Below are 20,906 nucleotides of genomic sequence, written 5' to 3'. Positions count from 1 at the left end.
AACAACATTTTCCTAGTAGAGTTTTATTTTCCTCTGGACATTTTTTCTTTGTCTTGGTAACAGAATTTTATTTAAAAGATTGAATGAAAGGGAATGCTGGTCAGTTACTCAGCTGTGTAGTACATTGTATGTGGTACACTATGGAGTATAGAATGGTATGTGGTAGCAACTGCAGCTGGTAAACGCACATGGACCAAGTTTGTGGGATGACTTTGTCTTGAACTGGTTCCATCTCCCTTTCCTCCAGCTGAGCTTCTCTCCTAAATTGCCATGTCATAACAGTAAGCAGGAAAGCAGAGCACATAAGGAACAGTGACATTTAAACAGTATTAAATAATAGTGCCATTATTATTCTTTTAAATATATAGTTGATTGATGAAAACATTGCTATAAATTGACTTAGAAGTCAGATGAAAAATTTCTGCAGCAAAATGCAGTCTGGAAATACACCTGAAAGCATTGTTGTTCAATCCTGGTGCTTTTAGGAGCCTAAGAGAAACCATCTACAGCCCTGTTTTGCCATCTAGTGGCTTAAAGATGTTATGTAATTTAATTCATGAGCGGTCCTCTTCATAAACCTTTACTATACTATGTTCAATAAATAGTTAAACTGAAAATGATTTATATACCATGACACTCCAATTTCTTCATGGTAAAGATCACTGTTTTTCAAACCCATATAGACAGTTGTCCCAGATAAAATGTACAACTAATGGTGCCTAGCCAGGACACAGGTAAAGATAAATGTAGCATAGTCAAGTACAAATGAGGTCAAAGCCGCTATTGTCCAGAAAGCCACAATAGATATTAGGCTTCCACCTCAATAAGGGCAGGTCCTAGTTTGAAAGAATCATTTGAGGCTTTATTATATTCTTCATAAAGGTCATCATGTATTTTCTGCATCACATACTTTCAGTATGCTAGGCTCATATTTCATGTGACATTAGCTAAGATGGTATCAGTGATTCATCATGCTGTCCTCATGATTCAGACCTGTAGGAATTGCTCTAGGTGATCTACGCAGACCTGGGGGTTATGGACTATCTCGGCTATTGTCAAGACAGTTGTAGTTCCTGGGACGTTTTCATGTTGTTGTCCAGATTTACCAAAATATCAACTAGTTGGAGAAAAAATAGTGTATCTTCTTCTGCATCGGGGGTGTATTGATCGCATTCAGCACTTGAAGAAAGATGGCGAACACCCTGTCCTTGCGGAGAGGAATTATCAGCATTGTTTGTTCTCAGCAGAATTGCTAGGGAGCTCAGCCATGAGCAGATGCAGGCTCAGCTGGAGGGAATGACACTATTCTGAGGAGCTATGGGTCTGCTCAAAAGCCCATCAAAGTCATTCCAGTGACCTCAGCCGGCTTTGCATCAGGCCTTGTCAGAACAGTGAGTTGTTAGTCAATTATTTGTAGAGCAGGAGCACTTGGAGGCCCCAGCCAAGGTCTGATGTTCTAGAGACAAATAAAATGTTCCATGCTGTGACCCATGCTCACAGTTGGACCTTTGTGCGACAGAGGGAGTGTGAGGTCGTGCTGACAGTGAGAGGGAAAGAGACAAAAGCGAACAAAAATAGTGCCCATCGTCAATCTCCCTCTGATCATTTTGATCTTGTTGGAAAATGAGTGAAGGCAGGGAGCTGTACCTATTTTGGGATGATTCTCTGGGTAGGCTAGTAGGCGTGGGGAAGGAAACTATGCTAAAATGGATTAGAAACTGTGCATGCTTCTTATCAGGGAAAGAAGTAACCTGATTTTGACGCCTGATTTTTGTTTCACAATTAGGAAACACAGGGGGAGAGAGGGGTTTAATATGTTAATTTTGGTTTTAGTTTCAAACCCTCTTGCCACGTTGGTTGGGGAACGCAAGATCTCTCACTCCTTCCCATCGAAGAGCCAGCTTCCTTTTTTCCCATTGACCTGCTTTGGCCCCTGCTTGTCATCTTAATTTCACTTCAGGAAAGCAGTCTTTCAGAATGTTGCATAATAAAAACAAGGGCTGTGGTGTTGATGAGTCATTCCCTTGGTGCTCGTGGCTGACACCCCTAATCCTTGCGGCAGGTCCTTTGACATGCAGAATCAGAACTTGGTGCCGACCACCCCACAAAATCACTGAAAGGATAGAAATGACATGAAGTTATGCCAGAGATGTCACCAGGGCTGCAAAAAAAGTTAGAAGTTGAGGACTCGGCACTGCACAGAATAGAGCCCTGACTGCATTTTTATGCTTGGATTTCTATGCAGCACAATTGCTTGTTTCAATTTAAATCTTTTGGGTTCTTTTTAAAATAACAGTGTCTTCTCTTAATTGAGATGATGTGCTGTCCACAAAGGTGTGCTTGTTAAAATAAATCAGCTGTTCTCAATCTTCAAATCACCCTTTCCAGAGGTATAGCCTAGTCATAGAAAAACACAGACCCTTTCCTGACTGCATATGCGTCTCTATTATAAATTGCCAAAACTGATCTATTTTTATATCAGGACTCATTACACGTGATTTGTGGTCTCGGTGAAATTGCATTTCATTGTGGTGCACTGGAGAAAGTCTCTTATGTGGCCCAGATCCATTCTGTTTTCTTGCAGAGACACAATATGTCTTTTTAAACAATTGAATTCTTATTTTCTTAATATTTTCTGTAAGCCCAGAGACATAAAATAAAAATCCATCCACTGTCTATGATAGCTGCAAAACAATACTTTCCAGAAATCTTTGGAAACACAAGGTTTTTTCACTCTTAAGAGACCTGATCATTTTTTGTCATCCAGCTCTGTGCATCTTGACTTTCTGCCATGGGACAGCCATTGCATACACATTCATAGGGTCACAGCGCCATCTTTGATGTTTAATCTAACCATTAGTATTCTCAAGTGAAGCAGCTATTCAAAGAAAAACAAGACGTGTCCAGTCACAGCTACTCTAGATTTTAAAAGTTGGCATTTAGTGAATTGGCAGTGGAATTTAGTTGGCATTTTATGGCTTAGAGGATGCGTGGAAATATACAAGCCATCATTTTCTATAATGAAATTATCATTTGCATCTTAATGTAATTAAATTAATGACTACAATGCCCTGAATTTTCCTGATGACTGATATGCCAAGTAAATGTGTTACAGTGAGCTGCTGCTGCATATGCTTCTGATGGGCAGCTTGAAACTCTGAAAGTCCAGAAAGTGATGTGTCTGACCAAAAGTCTGTAGGCAATCGACAACATTCTTGTGCACTTATCTATAGTTACGAGTAAAAGTTTTTACATACTTAGAAGACCTAAAACACTAGAGACCATTAGGTTCAAGTCTTATGTGGGGAGATAAGGAGTGAGTTGAAGCATCCTATATTGGACAGAATGGTCACGGGAACTGGATCGAGACTACGGAGCTCGCTCTAAGAATGAACAAGAATGACAAGAGATTTATCTATGATCAGAACAAGATTGCAGTTCTGCAGGGTACTTAAGCATGAGCCTAACTTCAAGCATGTAAGTCAGGGGTCGGCAGCCTTTCAGAAGTGGTGTGCCGAGTCTTCGTTTATTCACTCTAATTTAAGGTTTTGCGTGCCAGTAATACATTTTAACGTTTTTAGAAGGTCTCTTTCTATAAGTCTATAATATATAACTAAACTATTTTCCCTACATACATAGTCAGAAATTACTTGTAAATACACAGGGAGTACTCAGATCCCAGGGTGATATGTCATATAAGTACCTAAAAAAATGGATTCTAGGCAGCGGGAGAATTAGCGTCTTTTCCCCCCTGCAATTCAAGCACTGAATTTGCCATATAAAGATATTCTTCCTGACAGTGGAGAAACAGGCTTCTAAGACAAAACCACAGTCCTCTGGTACGAACTTCAGTAAGAGAAGAACAGAATGCCTATTGAGTCCACTGGGTTGCATCAACATCTCAAGTGAAATGCTTTTGTACTGTAAACCCCACAAAAGTATAATATGATGGCATATAGGATATTCTAGCCCATAGCGAATTTGCATAACAGCTTAACTCTTAGCTCCATTAAAGGAACAATGTTTTACCCCTTTTATTAGAGTCCTAAAGGAGTGATTTAGTACAATAATAATCATTTCACTACTTTCTTTATAATAAGCCAAACTGATTTTGGCAGTAGCCTGCACTATGGCATCCCGACAAAACAACCAAGTCCAAGGGTGTTTTTTCAGGCAGATAATTTTATAGTTAAAATGGCTGCACAGTTATAGTGCAAAGACTGAAAGTTTTGTTTCAGGAAATGCAACAGCTTTCCATCCATTTTGAATTGGCAGAGGAGTAGTTGCAGTCGATCAAAATACCCTTTGATTTCTTGCAAGAATTTTCATCAAAACGCATTCTAATTTTTGCAAGACTTCACAGAGCGGTACATTATGCCTGTTAAAGGCCTGTCCAATTTTGCTCCAACCACGGACATGTATAAGGAAGGAATTTCACAGTGGCTGAATCTGCTTCCACTCACAACTTACATTCGTTTTCCATGAAATGTGAATATCAGTTTAAAAGTGATTCTGTGTATTTGGGAGGATGGCAGGAAATGATGGACCAGCCAGCTGGGCGGGCAGGTGCACAGAATATTATACATTCACAATGCAAAGCTCCTGGTCTGGTAGTAAACTCTAGGGACTGGCTGTTAAACTGACTCAGACATAAATTAAAGTTGATGATTGATGCTGAGCAAGTGGTTCACTAATGCAAGTCTGGTCAGTGTACACGCCTTCCTCAATATAGAATCCTAGGACTTGAAGGGGCTTCGAGAGCTCATCTAGTCAAGTCCCCTGTATTCATGGCAGGACTAAGTATTATATAGACCATCCCTGAGAGGTGTTTGTCCTACCTGCTTTTAAAAATCTCCAATGATGGAGGTTCCACAACCTCCCTAGGCAATTTATTCCAGTGCTTAACCACCCTGACAGTTAGGAAGTTTTTCCTAATGTCCAACCTAAACCACCCTTGCTGCAATTTAAGTCCATTGCTTCTTGTCCTATTCTCAGAGGATAAGAAGAACAATTTTTCTCCCTCCTCCTTGTAACAACCTTTTATGTACTTGCAAAACTGTTATCATGTCTCCCCTCAGTCTTCTCTTCTCCAGATTAAACAAACACAATTTTTTCAATCTTCCCTCATAGGTCATGTTTTCTAGACTTCTAATCATTTTTTGTTGCTCTTCTCTGGGGACCTTAAATCTCAGTTCATGATCATCCACTCCCTAGGCATGCTCCCCTAGTCCTCCGTAACTTTCATCCATGTGGATCTGACCACCATAGAGAGCCGTCTCTGTGGTCCTATAAAGGGGAGAATGGTGCCAGGGAGGCCAAAAGTGGGTTGACCTTTTCTCCCTTCATCTGTGCTGGAAGGCTGAGATTCACATCAGAGTTTGTGCACGTGTGAGAGAAAGAGAGAAAGGGCTACTCGGTGGGGCATCATCTGGCCATTGTTAGAGCACATCTACGGGTATGGGGGAAAAATCACACTGGGGAGGCAAAGAAGAAAATCCTTTGTAGGACTGGAAGGAAAGCGATAAGTTGAGGCACCCAAAGTAAGCCAGAAAAACACCAGGCCCATTGGAGAGATCCAAGTTTATCAGAAGTCTGAGAAGTAAGGACTTTATAAAAAATCATCATTGGTTGTATGTATCTCATGCTCTGCTTTGGCCTCTTGCCCTTGAGCAGACGAGATCCTGGTACAATAGGGCCCAATCCCATTGGCCCTCTGGTGCTACCACAAAAATAATGTTAAAAATGATAAAAAAAATTCTGCATTTTGGAATCTTTTGTCTTCATCAAAGTCACACACACACACACACACACACACACAAAATTGCAACAACCATCTACAATATCCCAGAATGAAACACTGAAGCTTATGCTCCAGCTTCCAGCGGTCCCTTCTAAGACTCTAGTGTGTGTTTGTGACTCTGTTGTCGGATTGCTCAAAGATGTTGGGAAAGTTTCACGCTCTCTGGAAAAGGGCTTTTAAAAGAAAACAGTGAAGCAGAAAACATCCTCCTGGTCAATAACTGATAGAGAGACAATGAGGGGCTACAGGTAATGCTGGGTCAGGTGCACCTTCTTATGTTCCATGAACACTGATAGTTATGAATAAGGACCGAGACACTATTCCCCCACCACCACCACTCTATAAGGCCAGATAAAATTTTATTGCAAGAATCTTACCAATAGACTTTGAACCCTCCTGCAGTCCTGAGATATGCGCATGTTTGTTTTTAGTGATATTTTTGGATATTTCTGCACAGTGTTATTTCCCTTAATTATAATGTTGGAGGCAGCTTTTACATTTTCAATCTTCATTTTAACAGTCCAATTATCTTTATTTATAATCTGCAATGTCGCTTGACAAGTCACTGCCAAAAGGCTTTACATTTCACTGGCCTAGGGGGATAAAGCATCTTTAAAAGCATTACGTGAAGCTATAGTTAAAAGATAACCTGGTGGAATGTGTGTTCCAAAGTGGATTCACTTGTGAGACTTACACTATGTGCGAACACTGAGGAGCAGCTGCTTCCTCCTTTATGCCCCCAGTACCTGACCAAACAGCCTTCTTGGTCAATAGCCGTCTGTTCTTGCCAGAGACTCCAAGGACCAATAACTGCTTCAGAGGACCAGATGCTGAGTTCAGTTATGCCTGTGACTCCATTGAATTAAGTGTAATTACTCCTGATATATACTGGTATCATTTAGACCAGAATCATGCCTAGAAGTTTGTCTCCCAGGAACTCAATAATGAACTAACTCGAGACATGTTAAGTAGTAGAGCAGAACTCCATAAAACCCAGAGAGAAGCCTTCAGACTGGGCTAAGCAAAACACTCCCCAAATGAGCACCTGCGTAGGTGAGCACAGATATCCTCAAGGAGCAACGAACTGAACAACACAGCAGCATAAAAAGCACACGGATTTAAAGGTTTGGTCCCTCCAGGACCTCAGCTATGTTTTTGAACAGTAAAAAGGAGAAATGAGTTACAAAAGGGATGTCTTACTGCAGTACAGTAAAGGGCTGGGGAAGGACACCGAAGCAGTGGGGCAGCAGAGGACAGAGCTGCAGGAGCACAAGAAGGGCCCAGGGAGAAGCAAGCGGGAAACACTGGAATAGCAGAAAAAGCAATAGAGGCTCATTGGGGAATTGGAGGAGGCAGTAAAACAACAGCACAGAAGATTCAGGGGTAGGGTGACCAGATAGTTAATGTGAAAAATTGGGACACTTTTTTTTTTGGAGTGGGGGTATAGTTGTGACAAAGACAAAGCCCCTAATATCGTGATGGTTCCGGTAATATCAGGGTGTCTGGTCACCCTATTCAGGAAGCAGCAGAAGAATCTTCGGAACGGGGGGGATAGCTCAGTGGTTTGAGCATTGGCCTGCTAAACCCAGGGTTGTGAGTTCAATCCTTGAGGGGGCCACTTGGGGATCTGGGGCAAAATCAGTACTTGGTCCTGCTAGTGAAGGCAAGGGGCTGGACTCAATGACCTTTCAAGGTCCCTTCCAGTTCTAGGAGATGGGATATCTCCATTAATTAACACATTCCAGGATTGAGACATTTGAAAAATAGGTTCATATAATTAAACTCCTACATCCATATCTAGGTACCTACATAAAGTTATCCAATGTTCAAAAGTGCTGAACATTCAGCAACTCCCATTGAAGTCAGTGGAAATTGTTGGGTGCTCAGCACTTTTAAAATCTGCCCCCCATGTGACTAAATATAGATTAGCAAGCTAGCTTTAGCCACTGTTTTTTGCCTATCTTGCTCAAGATGTTCGGCAGTTCTTAGCATCACAAATTATAGACATCACAGAATCAGAGATCCTAAAAATAAATCGCACTTCAGCACTCCTCTAAAATGTTGAACAAAACACAAAGGACAGAGCATGGGAGAGGTGCATTTCAGAAATCAAAGGAGATAAAATAAATATTGTATCTCTTGGAACACATCAGCAGGAATGGAGTAAGTGCGGCAACTTGTCACTCATTCAAAATCCTCAATTGTTCTGCTCTCATTTAATCAGATCTTAATTTAGATAAAATATTATAATGTATTCTTTATTAAGCGTTATATGTACACTACCCCACTTTCCTTATTTATTTCAAATGCACGGTGCAGCTCCATTGGAATCAAAGATCTGAAATCAGTGGAGCAACGCTAATATATACCAGTTAAGAATCTGACCATGAGATCTTATATTTCTCCACTGTAAGCATCAAACAATATTTTCTGCATTGGAAAGTTACCAGGAAGAATAATAAATATCATAGAATCATAGAAGATCAGGGTTGGAAGGGACCTCAGGAGGTCATCTAGTCCAACCCCCTGCTCAAAGCAGGACCAACCCCAACTAAATCATCCCAGCCAGGGCTTTGTCAAGCCAGGCCTTAAAAACCTCTAAGGATGGAGATTCCACCACCTCCCTAAGTAACCCATTCCAGTGCTTCACCATCCTCCTAGGAACCGCTATTCTCCCTCACCCAAATGGAAGCCTCAGACATGACAACCCAGAACCACCACCTGCCCTCATCTGGGATTTATTTTCCTTTAGATCCAAGGAATCTGGATGCTGGAGTATAAATAACTGATATAATTTACACCTCCCTTAAATATTGTTCACAAAGTAGCATGGTTTTCTTCTTTGCTCCATTCAGAGTATCATTTCCTATGACTTGGCTTTTTTAGTTTTGCGCTTTCAATACAGCCCTGATTAAGTGAGTCATTTTCTTGGTAGATTTTGCTCTGAAATTTTCCAACTAGATGGCACACTATACCACCCAGTGTAAGTACACTTAATCTTTTATGCTGATGCATCAAAGTGCCAAAAGTGTCTGGCAGCAGAGGTTTGGAATAAATTATCTATAGCACCATAGTTCCATGAGCATCCCAAAGCGTTCTCGTGTGGGATCTGTCAGTGATTCAATAAATGTTTTAAACATGAAGAGCAGGAAATGGCCTTATTTTCTGCTTTCAGCTTAAAACCACAGACTATTATTTATGCTTGCTCCTTTTCCAAAAAGAAATGATGCATTGTCACCAACAGAGAAACTTAAGAAGTCAGTGGATGAATGTGCTTTGGGGGAAAGTGGGGGAAAAAGTAAGAACACCCCCCACACACACAACCTTCCACTGTGTATTTTCATAGCATCTGCTTTACAGAACTCATTACTCTGTTTACTATTAAAAGCCTCTTATTTGCTGAAGCATTCCCAGACCATATGTTATCAGCAAATGTTACTAACCAAATACAAACAGTAATTTTCATTAGGTTTCCTTCATGAGAACAACAGCATTAGCCACAAAGGGAATAAACCTTTGTAAATGTCATTAAACATACATAGCAAACCTTTGACGACACTGTGGTACATATACATTCATGCTCAGTAAAGCCAAGAAAATAAAATGTCAATAAAATAAAAGTGCTTTGAAACTGGATTTAGCGTAGCAGCTGATATATCATTAGTTGCCATAGTGATGTTCAGCATAAGGGCATAATTCATGTGACTGAAATATGACTTGCATTCATTCTAAGGACACAGTTCATGTGCACTGCATATTAGATTATGGTTGATAACATTAGCTTCAGACCACTAGCAAGGTAGTAGCGTCGTTCCAGAGACCGAAGGAACGATGATTTTGTGGCTACCAAAAAAAGTTATTAATAGCTAAATGAGCTACAGCTAAAACAGTTAATTCTTTTGGGCTCCATGCTCAAACCCATTTTACACACTACACAGATCTCATAGTCAATCAATTCTGCAATGCTATTCCCTTGGCACAAAGCTCATTGTTATAGCACATTTTTATGCAGGAATGAATCCAGAACAAACTTATCCTTTCAAAAATATATATTTGCCATGGAGATGGAAAAAAACAACAACCCATGGCCAACACTTCCAAACTTGGGTGTCTAGATTTAAGGTACCTGAATCTTGCATGCCTCAGAGACTTCATTGGGAGCTGTTGGGTGCTCAGCTAATCTGAAAATCAGCCCACATCTTTAGGAATTCAGTAGGATTTTGTTGCATATACTCTTGTGGACCACAGGCAGAACTTTACATCAATAAAGTGCCACCAAATGTGATATATACTTTCAGCTCCCACGCTTGGAAAATGTGGGCCCTTAGCTTAACTTTTACAGCAAAAACACCACACGTAAGCTATACTGCCATCCAGATGGAGCCAAAAGTGCTTTCATCACATCCCTAAATCACATTGGGGCATCCATTTACCCCGATATCCCCTATCCTTCCACGCACACAGTGGCTGACTTCCACGTCATGGAGTAGAGGCACACTATCTCTTAATCTCATGCCAGGAAATCAGCAGAGAGAATGTGCTGAAGTAGGATGTCCAGGATGTGTTGACCGCCCAGGTCCTTTGCTCTAAAGCACCACTAGGAGAGGCCACTTACATTACCCAACCCAAGGTTTCCTCAGCTGCCTTTGACATAGCTTGATTTAATCATCATTTCTATTCACCTCTAGTTTGTAAGCTCCTCTAGAGAAAACACTTCTACCTGTGACCTTACAATAGAGAACAAAGACACTAATACTCATGAGAACGCATTCAGTGCTTTCATTCATATGCTTCTGTACATGGCAGAGTCTACACAATCTCTATTTAAGATATAACAGTGAGCTTTCTCCCATTATTATTCTTGTAACTTGATCTAGCCATTATGTTGAAGCCTGTGATTTCTATAAATAATGAATAAGCATAACTCTGATTCATATCACTGTGCCAGGAATCAACCCTGGATAACTAGCTAGGCCTGTCAATAGACTAATAGCAAAGCATGTAGAGAATGGTTTGGTTTAGAGGGGATTGACATTAAAAAAATTATATGTGATCAAGTCTACTAGACTTTAAAAGAGAATGTATCTTTTCTTTCACTTGCTGCTCACCGCACATTCATCTGCCAGTTAATAGACAAGAAACATTATAATCAGAATATCCAAATCTACTTTAAACCTGAGATAGGCAAACTGTTCCCATAAAGGGGGTCATTGCAGTTGTGTTGTTATGTATTACTTGCATTACAGTAGCACTTAGAGACCAATCAAAATCGGGGCTTCATTGTGCAAGGTACTGTACGAACACATAGTGAGAGACAGTCTCTGCCTTAAAGAGCTCACAAGCTAAATAAAAAACCTATTATATACCAAGCTGGGAGGGGTTACAAGTGCTTTGGAGGGTAGGATTATAATTCAAAATGATCTGGACAAACTGGAGAAACTGGTCTGAAGTAAATAGGATGAAATTCAATGAGGACAAATGCAAATTACTCCACTTAGGAAGGAACAGTCAGTTGCACACACATAAGATGGGAAAGGACTGCCTAGGTAAGAGTTCTGTGCAAAGGGATGTGGGGGTCATAGTGGATCACAAGCTAAATATGAGTCAACAGTGTAACGCTGTTGCAAAAAAAAGCAAACACCATTCTGAGTGTTGTCAGCAAGAGACAAGAAGTAATTCTTTCACTCTACTCTGCTCTGATTAGGCCTCAACTGGAGTACTGTGTCAAGTTCTGGGTGCCACATTTCAGGAAAGATGTGGACAAATTGGAGAAAGTCCGGAGAAGTTAGGGAGAATAGGTGATACAGCCTAGGCCATATAGCTTGTTTCCCATCCCCTCCTTGGTGAGTATTCTCCTTTGAGGGGGTTCCTGGGGGCAGCCATGGTCAGGAGTCCCTTGCAAATCGGCTGCCAGGAATTGGAGAGGGAAGGGGGGGGGGTTGCAGATCCTCCCTCTGATTTCCCTTTTCTTCCCTTCTTCTGTTGAGTTCTGGGTGGACCCGTAGTCTCTGTGTGTGTGTGTGTGCGTGTCAGAGACGGAAAAAGGGAGGAGTGATGAGGGAGGAGCATCTCTGAGGGGAATATTTCAGAGTTTCCCAGTATTGCCAACTTTCTCTATTTTTTTGTTGTTTTTTTTTAAAGCTCCAGCTTCTGGAGTCATGTGACAATGTGAGAATCTCAGCTTCCATTAAAAAATAAAGTACGTTTCTGGACCTGGTTGCAAGGAAAAGCTTGAAAATGTGCACCCTAAAGGCACAAGCACCAGAAGGCAAATAAACAGAACCCCACAATTATTCTTGTAAAAATCTCGTGATTGTTAAGGCAGTCTCATGATTTTGGAGGCCTGACTCATAACTTTTGACCATGTGGAGTGGGGTAGTACTGTTTTTTTTTTCCCATGGATGTTACTGTAGGAAGAGGTGACTCAGTCCTATATAGAACATCAAGAAATGTGCAGTAAAATGCTATAAAAATTAAAAACAAGGCCCAAATTCATATTTCAGTTCTTTTTGTTCTGTACCCCTACTGAATCAGTATTTGTTTAGAGCATCTATCCCAATCCTGCAAAGGAATAACTTATGCATAGGAGTAACTTTACTCAGTTATGTCAGTGGGACTACTCACATGAGTAACGTTACTTATGTGCCTGTTTGAAGGATCCAGGTCTAAATCACCTACATGGGAGTGCAGCTGTTGAACAGACTTCGTTTCACAAATTTCATTAGCTTGTGGTCTTTCTAAATCAAAGCTGAATTTTATAAGAGTTCTGAGAAATGTCACGAGCATATTCCTCTTGATAGCCAAAGCCAAAATGCACTGCCATGCATTCTGGGGAGAAGCAACTGCAGTCAGGATTAGATTAGTGTATTGATTTTGTTATTCAAAGGGGCAAGTTCTTTGATACTCATATAAACAGTCTGCTGTTGAGTGTTCTATAGGGTTTTGTAAACCAAACTGAGCACATGAAAAACATCAAAAGTTACAGGAAGGATTAGCAATGGGCCCCAAATGGTTTGGGCTTCTCCCCAGAGATCCACAGGTGGTGATTGCTAATTAAGGAGTGCCAGGAAATTCAAGAAAATGCCCTTATCGAAGAGACAAAAGCTGGATCTGTCTTCACAGTCATTGTGTAATACAACATGGTTTTCATACTAAAATAAGACATTTCGGTCTTTTAGTATTTCCCTTAATAATAAGGCACAATAACTCATTTCATGGCAGTATTGCCCAGAATTAACTGATGTTCTTGTTTCCATGAGCATTAGTTTGTTCTATTAGGGTTAGCTGGTTTTATTTGCATTATAGTGCCAGGAATTTGGCTGGCATTTCAACAAACATTTACAGACATGAGCTATTTCTGTATCTGACCCCCTAAAGGCTGGGCTGGGGTCATTGTTTCTGATAATCAAATGCCCAGCTGCAATCCTGGGCAAAAGGAGAACACACAGTGTGCCGATCAACTGGATGGTTGACGGTTGATCTGAAGTGTTCATGGGCAGGCACCAGCTGATACCACCCTGTTTCTTCCAGAAGAGTACACTACAAAACGGTTCGGATGCGTCCTAGTGATTCCCTGGTGTGGGTTGGAATGACTAAACAGTGATTAGAGCAGCAGCAGGCTGTTTACCAGAGATTTGAGTCTCAGGTGAGCCAACCCTCCTTTGGGTCACATGAATAATCAACCCGATCTCTGCTTGCCTCCTGTGTCTCAGACCCAGTGTGCTGTCGCTTGCTGTCACAGCTGACATGTCAGCTAGCTGGGTTTATGCCCCCAGGAGACTTTAGATGAATTCTTATAAAATCTCATGTTAAGAGGTCCCCTTTCCTGATACTGATCCACAGGATATTCCTGGAGTCACTAACCTGCATTGGGCCAATAACACTGCCACTAATACTTATCACCATTCGCTACATATTTTCTCAGTATAGGAAATCATTCTAAATGTTACAGGTGAGTGCCTGCATATACGTTAGAGTAGATGAAAAATCTCTAAAAATAAGTAGAGAGTAATAAGCCTGAGACATTCTTGGATGCTTCATAGCAAAAATAGTTGTAGACGGAGCTCATTAATTAAGGTTGATCCGTAATTCCCATTATAAGACCCTGTCTTCAGTTGCTGTGAAAAAAAATACTATGTGATCATGTAATTAAAGACTGTATCCTAATACATACGTCCAAAACTGATGGTGAAGTGTTACAAAGGGATCTCACTGAAGTGGGTGACGGGGCAACAAAATGGCAGATGAAATTCAATGTTGATAAATTTCAGAGTAGCAGCCGTGTTAGTCTGTATCTGCAAAAAAGAACAGGAGTACTTGTGGCACCTTAGAGACTAACAAATTTATTAGAGCATAAGCTTTCGTGGACTACAGCCCACTTCTTCGGATGCATAATATGCAAAAGAACAGGAGTACTTGTAGCATAATATGCATCCAAAGAAGTGTGCTGTAGTCCACGAAAGCTTATGCTCTAATAAATTTGTTAGTCTCTAAGGTGCCACAAGTATTCCTGTTCTTCTTTTTAATGTTGATAAATGCAAGGTAATGGACACTGGAAAAAATAATCCCAGCTATACAAGCAAAATATGATGTGGTCTAAATTATCTGTTACCACTCAAGAAAGAGATCTTAGAGTCATTGTGGATTGTTTTCTGAAAATGTCCACTCAATGTTCAGCTAACAGAATATGAGGAACCATTAGGAAAGGGACAGATAATAAAACAGAAAATATCATAATGCCATTATGTGAATTGGTGGTACATAGGGTGACCAAATAACAAGTGTGAAAAATCGGGACAGAGGGGGTGGGGGGTAACAGGCGCCTATATAAAACAAAGCCCCAAATATCGGGAGATTTAAACCAGGACATCTGGTCACCCTACTGGTACACTCACACCTTCAATTCCTGTGCAGTTCTAGGCTCCCCATCTCTAAAAATGTATAAAGACGGGCAGCAAAAATTATATGGGGTATAAACAGCTTCCATAGGAGGAGAGATTAAAAAGACGGGGGCTTTTCAGCTTAAAAAAGAAACAACTAAGGGGGAGGATATGATAGAGGTCTATAAAATCATGAATGGTCTGGAGAAAGCAAATAAGGAAGTGTTATTACAACAAACAAAAGCAAGTATTTCTTCACACAATGTGCAGTCAAGCTGTGGAACTTGTTGCCAGGGGATGTTGTAACGGTCAGAAGTATAACTGGGTTAAAAAAAGAATTAGGGCACGTCTTCACTATCCGCCGGATCGGCGGGTAGCAATCGATCTATTGGGGATCGACTTATCGCGTCTAGTGAAGACGCGATAAAATGGATCCCTGATCGCTCTGCCGTCGACTCCGGAAATCCACCACGGCAAGAGGCGGCAGCAGAGTCGACGGCGGCGCGGCAGCGATCGACTTGCTGCCGTCTTCACAGCCAGGTAAGTTGATCTAAAATACGCAACTTCAGCTACGCTATTCACGTAGCTGAAGTTGCGTATCTTAGGTCGCCCCCCCCCCCCCCGCTGTAGTGTAGACCTAGCCTTAGATAAGTTCATGCAGGATAGGTCCATCAATGGCTATTAGTCAAGATGGTCAGGGATGCAACCCCATGCTCTGGGTGTCTCTAAAGCTATAACTGCCAGAAGCTGGGACTCAACAACAGGATGGATCACTCGATAATCGCCCTTTAGTGTTCATTCTCTCTGAAGCATCTGGTATTGGCCACTGTCAGAAGACGAGATACTGGGCTAGATGGACCATTCATCTGACCCAGTACGGCCATTCTGCTGTTCATAAGGGGGCTGAATTAAGGTTGTCTGTGCAACCTTAATTCTGATATTTCCTAACTTTTGAGGGCTTGACTCTGCAACCTTAATAATGTTCTTTTAATGTCATTTTTGGATATAATTTATATAGTCTTTCCATAATGTTCCTACAAACTTCTTTGGAATCGGTTATGCCAATATAGAATAGTGATATAAGAGGTAAAGAGTTGTACAGATAGACTTCTCCTGTTAAAAAGGTGATTTCTAATAAAAACAACGTTTCTTAACTAGTTAGACAAGCCCATTCCAGTTTCTCACTGGCAGCAATAGCGGCTCTGTATTTTGGTGCAGTTTTCAAAAGAATAAGCTCACTTATAACACCAAGGCTCATTAAGCTTACAATGGCAGCAGTTCTCAGAGCTCGCTGGTACCTTGAGGTAGCTTAAAGCCGGTGGCTGCTCAAACAGTGTTGATGCAGGGAAGAGAACATTTTAAAGTGACAAGTATAATTTCCTAAAATCATTCTAAAAAAATACTTTGTGCAGTGTCTCTAATACAGCTGATCTCTGTGGCAGCCAGACTTCCTCCATCAGTTCTCCCAGGATCTACAACCTAGTTCCTGGAAAAGCCAAGTGTCTTTCTGGTAATAGATTTACAACTAAAATCCACCACTGAGTGGGACCCAGATTAAGAGGTGCAGCCATGAGTGACCCATGTAAAACTGCGCACACATTATGGCTAAAATCTCATCAAATCTATCACTCAGTTCTGAAAGTTGCAGCCTTTATCTCCAGCCTGTTTTAATAATGTGTCATCATTTTAAAATTACACACAACGGTTAACGCTTTATTACATCCGGTATTATTTGCAGCATGGTTTTGACCATACAGCTGATGTTTATCAGTACTTATTTGGCTTTTTTGATACAAGAAATGTAGCAGTTCTATAGTCATGGAACAGGCTGCTACTTCTCTGCAAACAGGGTAGAGCTGTGAAAGTTTGAAATATCCCATATGGCAAGAAAACTCTTAGAAAGCAATTTTGAGATTGCAGGCTTAAGGAGAGCCACTTCTGAAAACTCATCTATGTGCATTAGTGACATCAGTTAATCCTATGATAACTGCATCATTCACATGTCACTGTACGTTTGAGGGGAGGACCAGATTAATACTCTGAAGACTGCAGATAGATGGAGCATTTGTGTTGTCCTAAGAAATCACTTGCCTGGCAGTTTGGAAAATGCTACTGTTCTAGGAGTTAACGCATACAGTGAGATATTGTCAAGGAAATAAACAGTTTAGACCAAGGGTCTTTTCTGGTAGGCCTAAAATTAGACCTAGCATCTGTATTTTGGTGTAAGTGCTTACCCCTGTTCTTCACCTGCCGTCCCTGTGCTCAGGACAGGTAGGGCATTCAGAAACACAGCCCAAGAGTTCTGCTTCCCTCTCTGCTACTCTATATTCCATATTAATGGGGCCCTACCAAATTCACAGTCCATTCTGGTCAATTTCATGGTCATAGGATTTTAAAAATCGTAAATTTAATTATTTCAGCTATTTAAATCTGGTATTTCACGGTGTTGTAATTGTAGGGATCCTGACCCAGACAGGAGTTGTAGAGGAGGTCGCAAGATTATTGTAGGGGGTGTTGCGGTACTGCTACCCTTACTTCTGCGCTGCTGATGCTGGCGGCAGCGCTGCCTTCAGAGCTGGGCAGCTGGAGAGCGGCGGTTGCTGGCCGGGAGCCCAGCTCTGAAGGCAGAGCCGCCGCTAGCAGCAGCTCAGAAGTAAGGAAAGGCATGGTATGGTATCGCCACCCTTACTTCTGCGGTGCTGCCGGCAGAGCTGGGCCGTCAATCAGCAGCCACTACTCTCCGGCCGCCCGCCTCTGAAGGCAGCAATGCAAAAGTAAAGGTGGCATGGTATGGTATTGCCACACTTACTTCTGCGCTGCTGATGCTGGCGGCAGCGCTGCCTTCAGAGCTGGGTGTCCGGCCAACAGCTGCCGCTCTCCAGCAACTTAGCTCTGAAGGCAGCACAAAAGTAAGGGTGGCAATACTGCGCCCCCCCCCTAAAATAACCTTGTGACTCCCCTGCAACTCCCTTTTGGATCAGGACCCCCAAGTCTGAGAAATACTAGTCTCCCCTGTGAAATCTGTATAGTATAAGGTAAAACCACAACAAGGACCAGATTTCACGGGGGGAGGGGAGTGGGAAGGAAACCAGATTTCACGTTCTGTGATACATTTTTCATGGCTGTGAATTTGGTAGGGCCCTACATATTCATATAGGAGGAAAAAAGCTAGGTGAATTAAGAGCCAACTAGTGTAACTGAAACTAAATATATTTTGAAGTTCAAGATCTTTATGTATTTGGTGTTTATTTTTCCTGCCTTTGTACTTCCTGGTTTCTGCTGAAACTGGAAGCAGAATGCTATTCTTGCAATAGTTCCAAACTGGATTGAACCAGACAGAACCAGCAAGTTCACAAGAAAAGCCTATTCATACAAGGTTGCCAGCTCAATGGATTTACAAAATTAACTTTGGATAAGCATCCAGAGTCAAACATTTGAATGTTTTTCTTCAACTAACTTCTAAATCTTTTGAGATTTTCCTGTTCCAATTCCTTACCAGGTGACAGAACAGAGCAGATAGACCATACAGGGTTATGATGCAAAGTGCATGAATGTGCCAGCAAGCCTGAGGGCTTGTTTACACAGGGACATGCAAGACAATTAATTCGAATTAACTAGAGGTGTGAATTGACAATGGATTAGTTAAATCCCTGTGTGACTAGTCTTCAGAATTAAAGTGCCCTTAATTCGGTTTATTTTAATTCACTTCCAAAATGGTTTAAACTAAATTGATTGAAGGCCACTTTAATTCTGAATAAAAATGTTCACAGAGGAATTTAGTGCAGTTTAAGTAATCCACTTTGAAAGATCATTCGGGTTATTTTTCCTGAGTATCCACATGTAGACAAACCTTAGAAAACTCAGTGACCTTCCCAGTGGGATTTTTACTAATATTGTAGCCTCGGTTTCAGAAAACTGGTAGATTTTTCCAAAGAGAAAGTTGGAAAATAATGTTGTTAAAATAACAACTGTCTGTTTAAGGACAATAGCAATAATATGGATACTTTGTCAGGGTTTATTGAGCTTTGTGTGCTACGTTAAGGAAAAGAGAGAAAAGGGAACTGCCTACTTTTGCAACAGCAACTGCACTGATTTTTTAAAAATGGGAGCACGGTTTTAAAGTTCCTAAGACAAAATTAAATGAGCTGTGAAAATACTGAAAATCCATTCTGTCTATGATGAAAAGTTTCCCGTCCGTCCAAAATCTGGAGAGAGAGAAAGCGGAGGAGAACACATTAAGCACAATTGAATGGAGAAAGTTGTGCAGTAAAACTTCATTAAATCTCTGTCCACTAATCTGTAAACCCAGTAATTCCCCTACAGACACCAGTGGACTAACCTTACAAAGATCAGTAACAGAAACAGAGCTGTGGTGAAGTCTCCCATTACTAAGAATTTGACTTTGGTTCAGGCTCTTTTATGGTCTCCAACCCCAGGTAAGTTAACGGGGATTGTATAAATCAGGGAAATATTTACTAGTATTCTATAAGTCATGAATAGCTATAAAACTAAATTGCACATGTTAAAATGAATGAGGGCAGCACACTTTGTAGTGGGATAACCGTGATTCATTGATTACTCAGTAGTTCACAAAATGTTATGATCTACAGTGGGTCTGCTAGTTATTAGCAAGATTCTGCTGAATGTTGAGGGGAAAATCCACATTCTCTGTGAAATTAGTTCGTGTTGTCTGCATACCCATAGATCTTTCTGTGACTGCAGAACTTTAGGGAGTAATGTAAGGACTGGTTGGCTATGGGGTTTGTTTATGAGATATGGGATATTTAACTTTTAGGTCGCTGTTTTCAACCCAGGCTACCATTTGATGGATGATTAGTAGATTTTGTATAATGAATTAGTGGTCTCCATCCAGTTCTTACTTGGATATCCTCAAAATCAGCACACCTTGGCATCCTGGTTAGCTAATCTTGCTCAGAGGTGACCACTCCAGTTTAAGGCTGGAGTCTATGGATGGGCAAGCCCGGCCACTACCAACACTGAACCTGTTTTGTGGGTAAATAGAGCTGGCAGGGCTCATCCTTAAGTAACTTTTGGGAATGCAAAATTAACTTGCAACAAAAAATGAAAAGAGGAAGCTACAATAGAGAGGACTAGAACAACAGATACAAAGCATTACAGACATTATGTGTTTAGAGAGCCAATATCCTTCTAGTCTATCACTATGCTACAAACATTCACTGCAGGCTGATTATTGGGCTTTGTTTTATTAATTGGCAAACTAGGTGTAAATAAATAAAGTTCTCTTCAAACTTGATTTTGTATTACTTCCACATACTCCGTTGTCTTCCATGAAGAGCCAGTATGACATTTCTGAGTATCTATCTTGCATTTTCCTAGCAAGTTAATTAACACATTGTCACTCACACAGTTGTATCACTTGTGTGTGTGTGTGTGCCAGACCGTGACATATGATATTAACCATTTACACACCCAGGTGACAGCACAACTGTCCTGCTCGTGTTTCTAAACATTTCCCTGTGGTTGTGTTCACAGCTGGGGCACTCAAGGTGACTTTACCACAACGCACGCACTTCCCGCAGTGAAGGTGAAGCTGTTTACAGAGAGCACCGGAGTGCTGGCTTTAGAGGACAAAGAACTTGGGCGGGTAAGAAAAATCTCCACTTTAATGATGTCTCTCTAGGTCTGTTGATGAGGTTAAGAAAATATCTCTGGAAGCAAGCAGAGCTTGGAAGTGATTCCAAGATACACAGCAAAAGAGGGCGTGCTAAACACACTCTCTCTCCACGACAGTGTTGGAAATTGATGCAGTTCATAAGTTGTCTTTGGTGTTAGCTTTTAATGGCAGTAGTTCAGCTGGCTAAGCCCTCACAGAACAAATGCAGAACGTCTTTTGTGTGATATTGGCAGTTCTGGATCCATGAGAAGTGCACACAGCTGAGGGAAAGAAGACAGAGATTCTTTTAAAGCAGAAAAAGGGGTTTAAGGCTAGACAAATGAGTGTGAGGCTGCTTTCATATACACGTTACATTCACTGCCGCACTTGGGGAAAATAGCATTGAAGAGGCTGATTTGCAGCACCTATTCACCAGGGTGAAATCCTGACGCCATTGAAGCCAGTGGCAACATTCATGTTGGCTTCAGTGGGGCCAGGACTTCACCCTAGGACAAGGGTGGGCAAACTTTGTGGCCTGAGGGCCACATCTGGGTGGGGAAATTGTATTCAGGGCCATGAATGTAGGGCTGGG

The 20,906-nt window shown here is 41.3% G+C and overlaps 1 protein-coding gene across 27 annotated transcripts in view; it reads left to right on the top strand.

Moving 5' to 3' along the window:
- CADPS (calcium dependent secretion activator) overlaps window positions 1-20,906 on the top strand; it is a 364,439-nt gene that overhangs the window by 185,008 nt on the left and 158,525 nt on the right. For all 27 annotated transcript variants that reach the window (XM_034776664.1, XM_034776659.1, XM_034776658.1 and 24 more), the window contains exon 7: window positions 20,194-20,305. In XM_034776664.1, coding sequence (XP_034632555.1) covers window positions 20,194-20,305 — 112 coding nt within the window. The remainder of the gene's footprint in view (window positions 1-20,193; window positions 20,306-20,906) is intronic.

The sequence above is a fragment of the Trachemys scripta genome, chromosome 7, assembly GCF_013100865.1.
Source record: "Trachemys scripta elegans isolate TJP31775 chromosome 7, CAS_Tse_1.0, whole genome shotgun sequence".
NCBI lineage: Eukaryota > Metazoa > Chordata > Testudines > Emydidae > Trachemys > Trachemys scripta.
The sequence above is the reverse complement of the archived record's forward strand: the minus strand, read 5'-3'. Positions and strand labels throughout refer to the sequence as shown.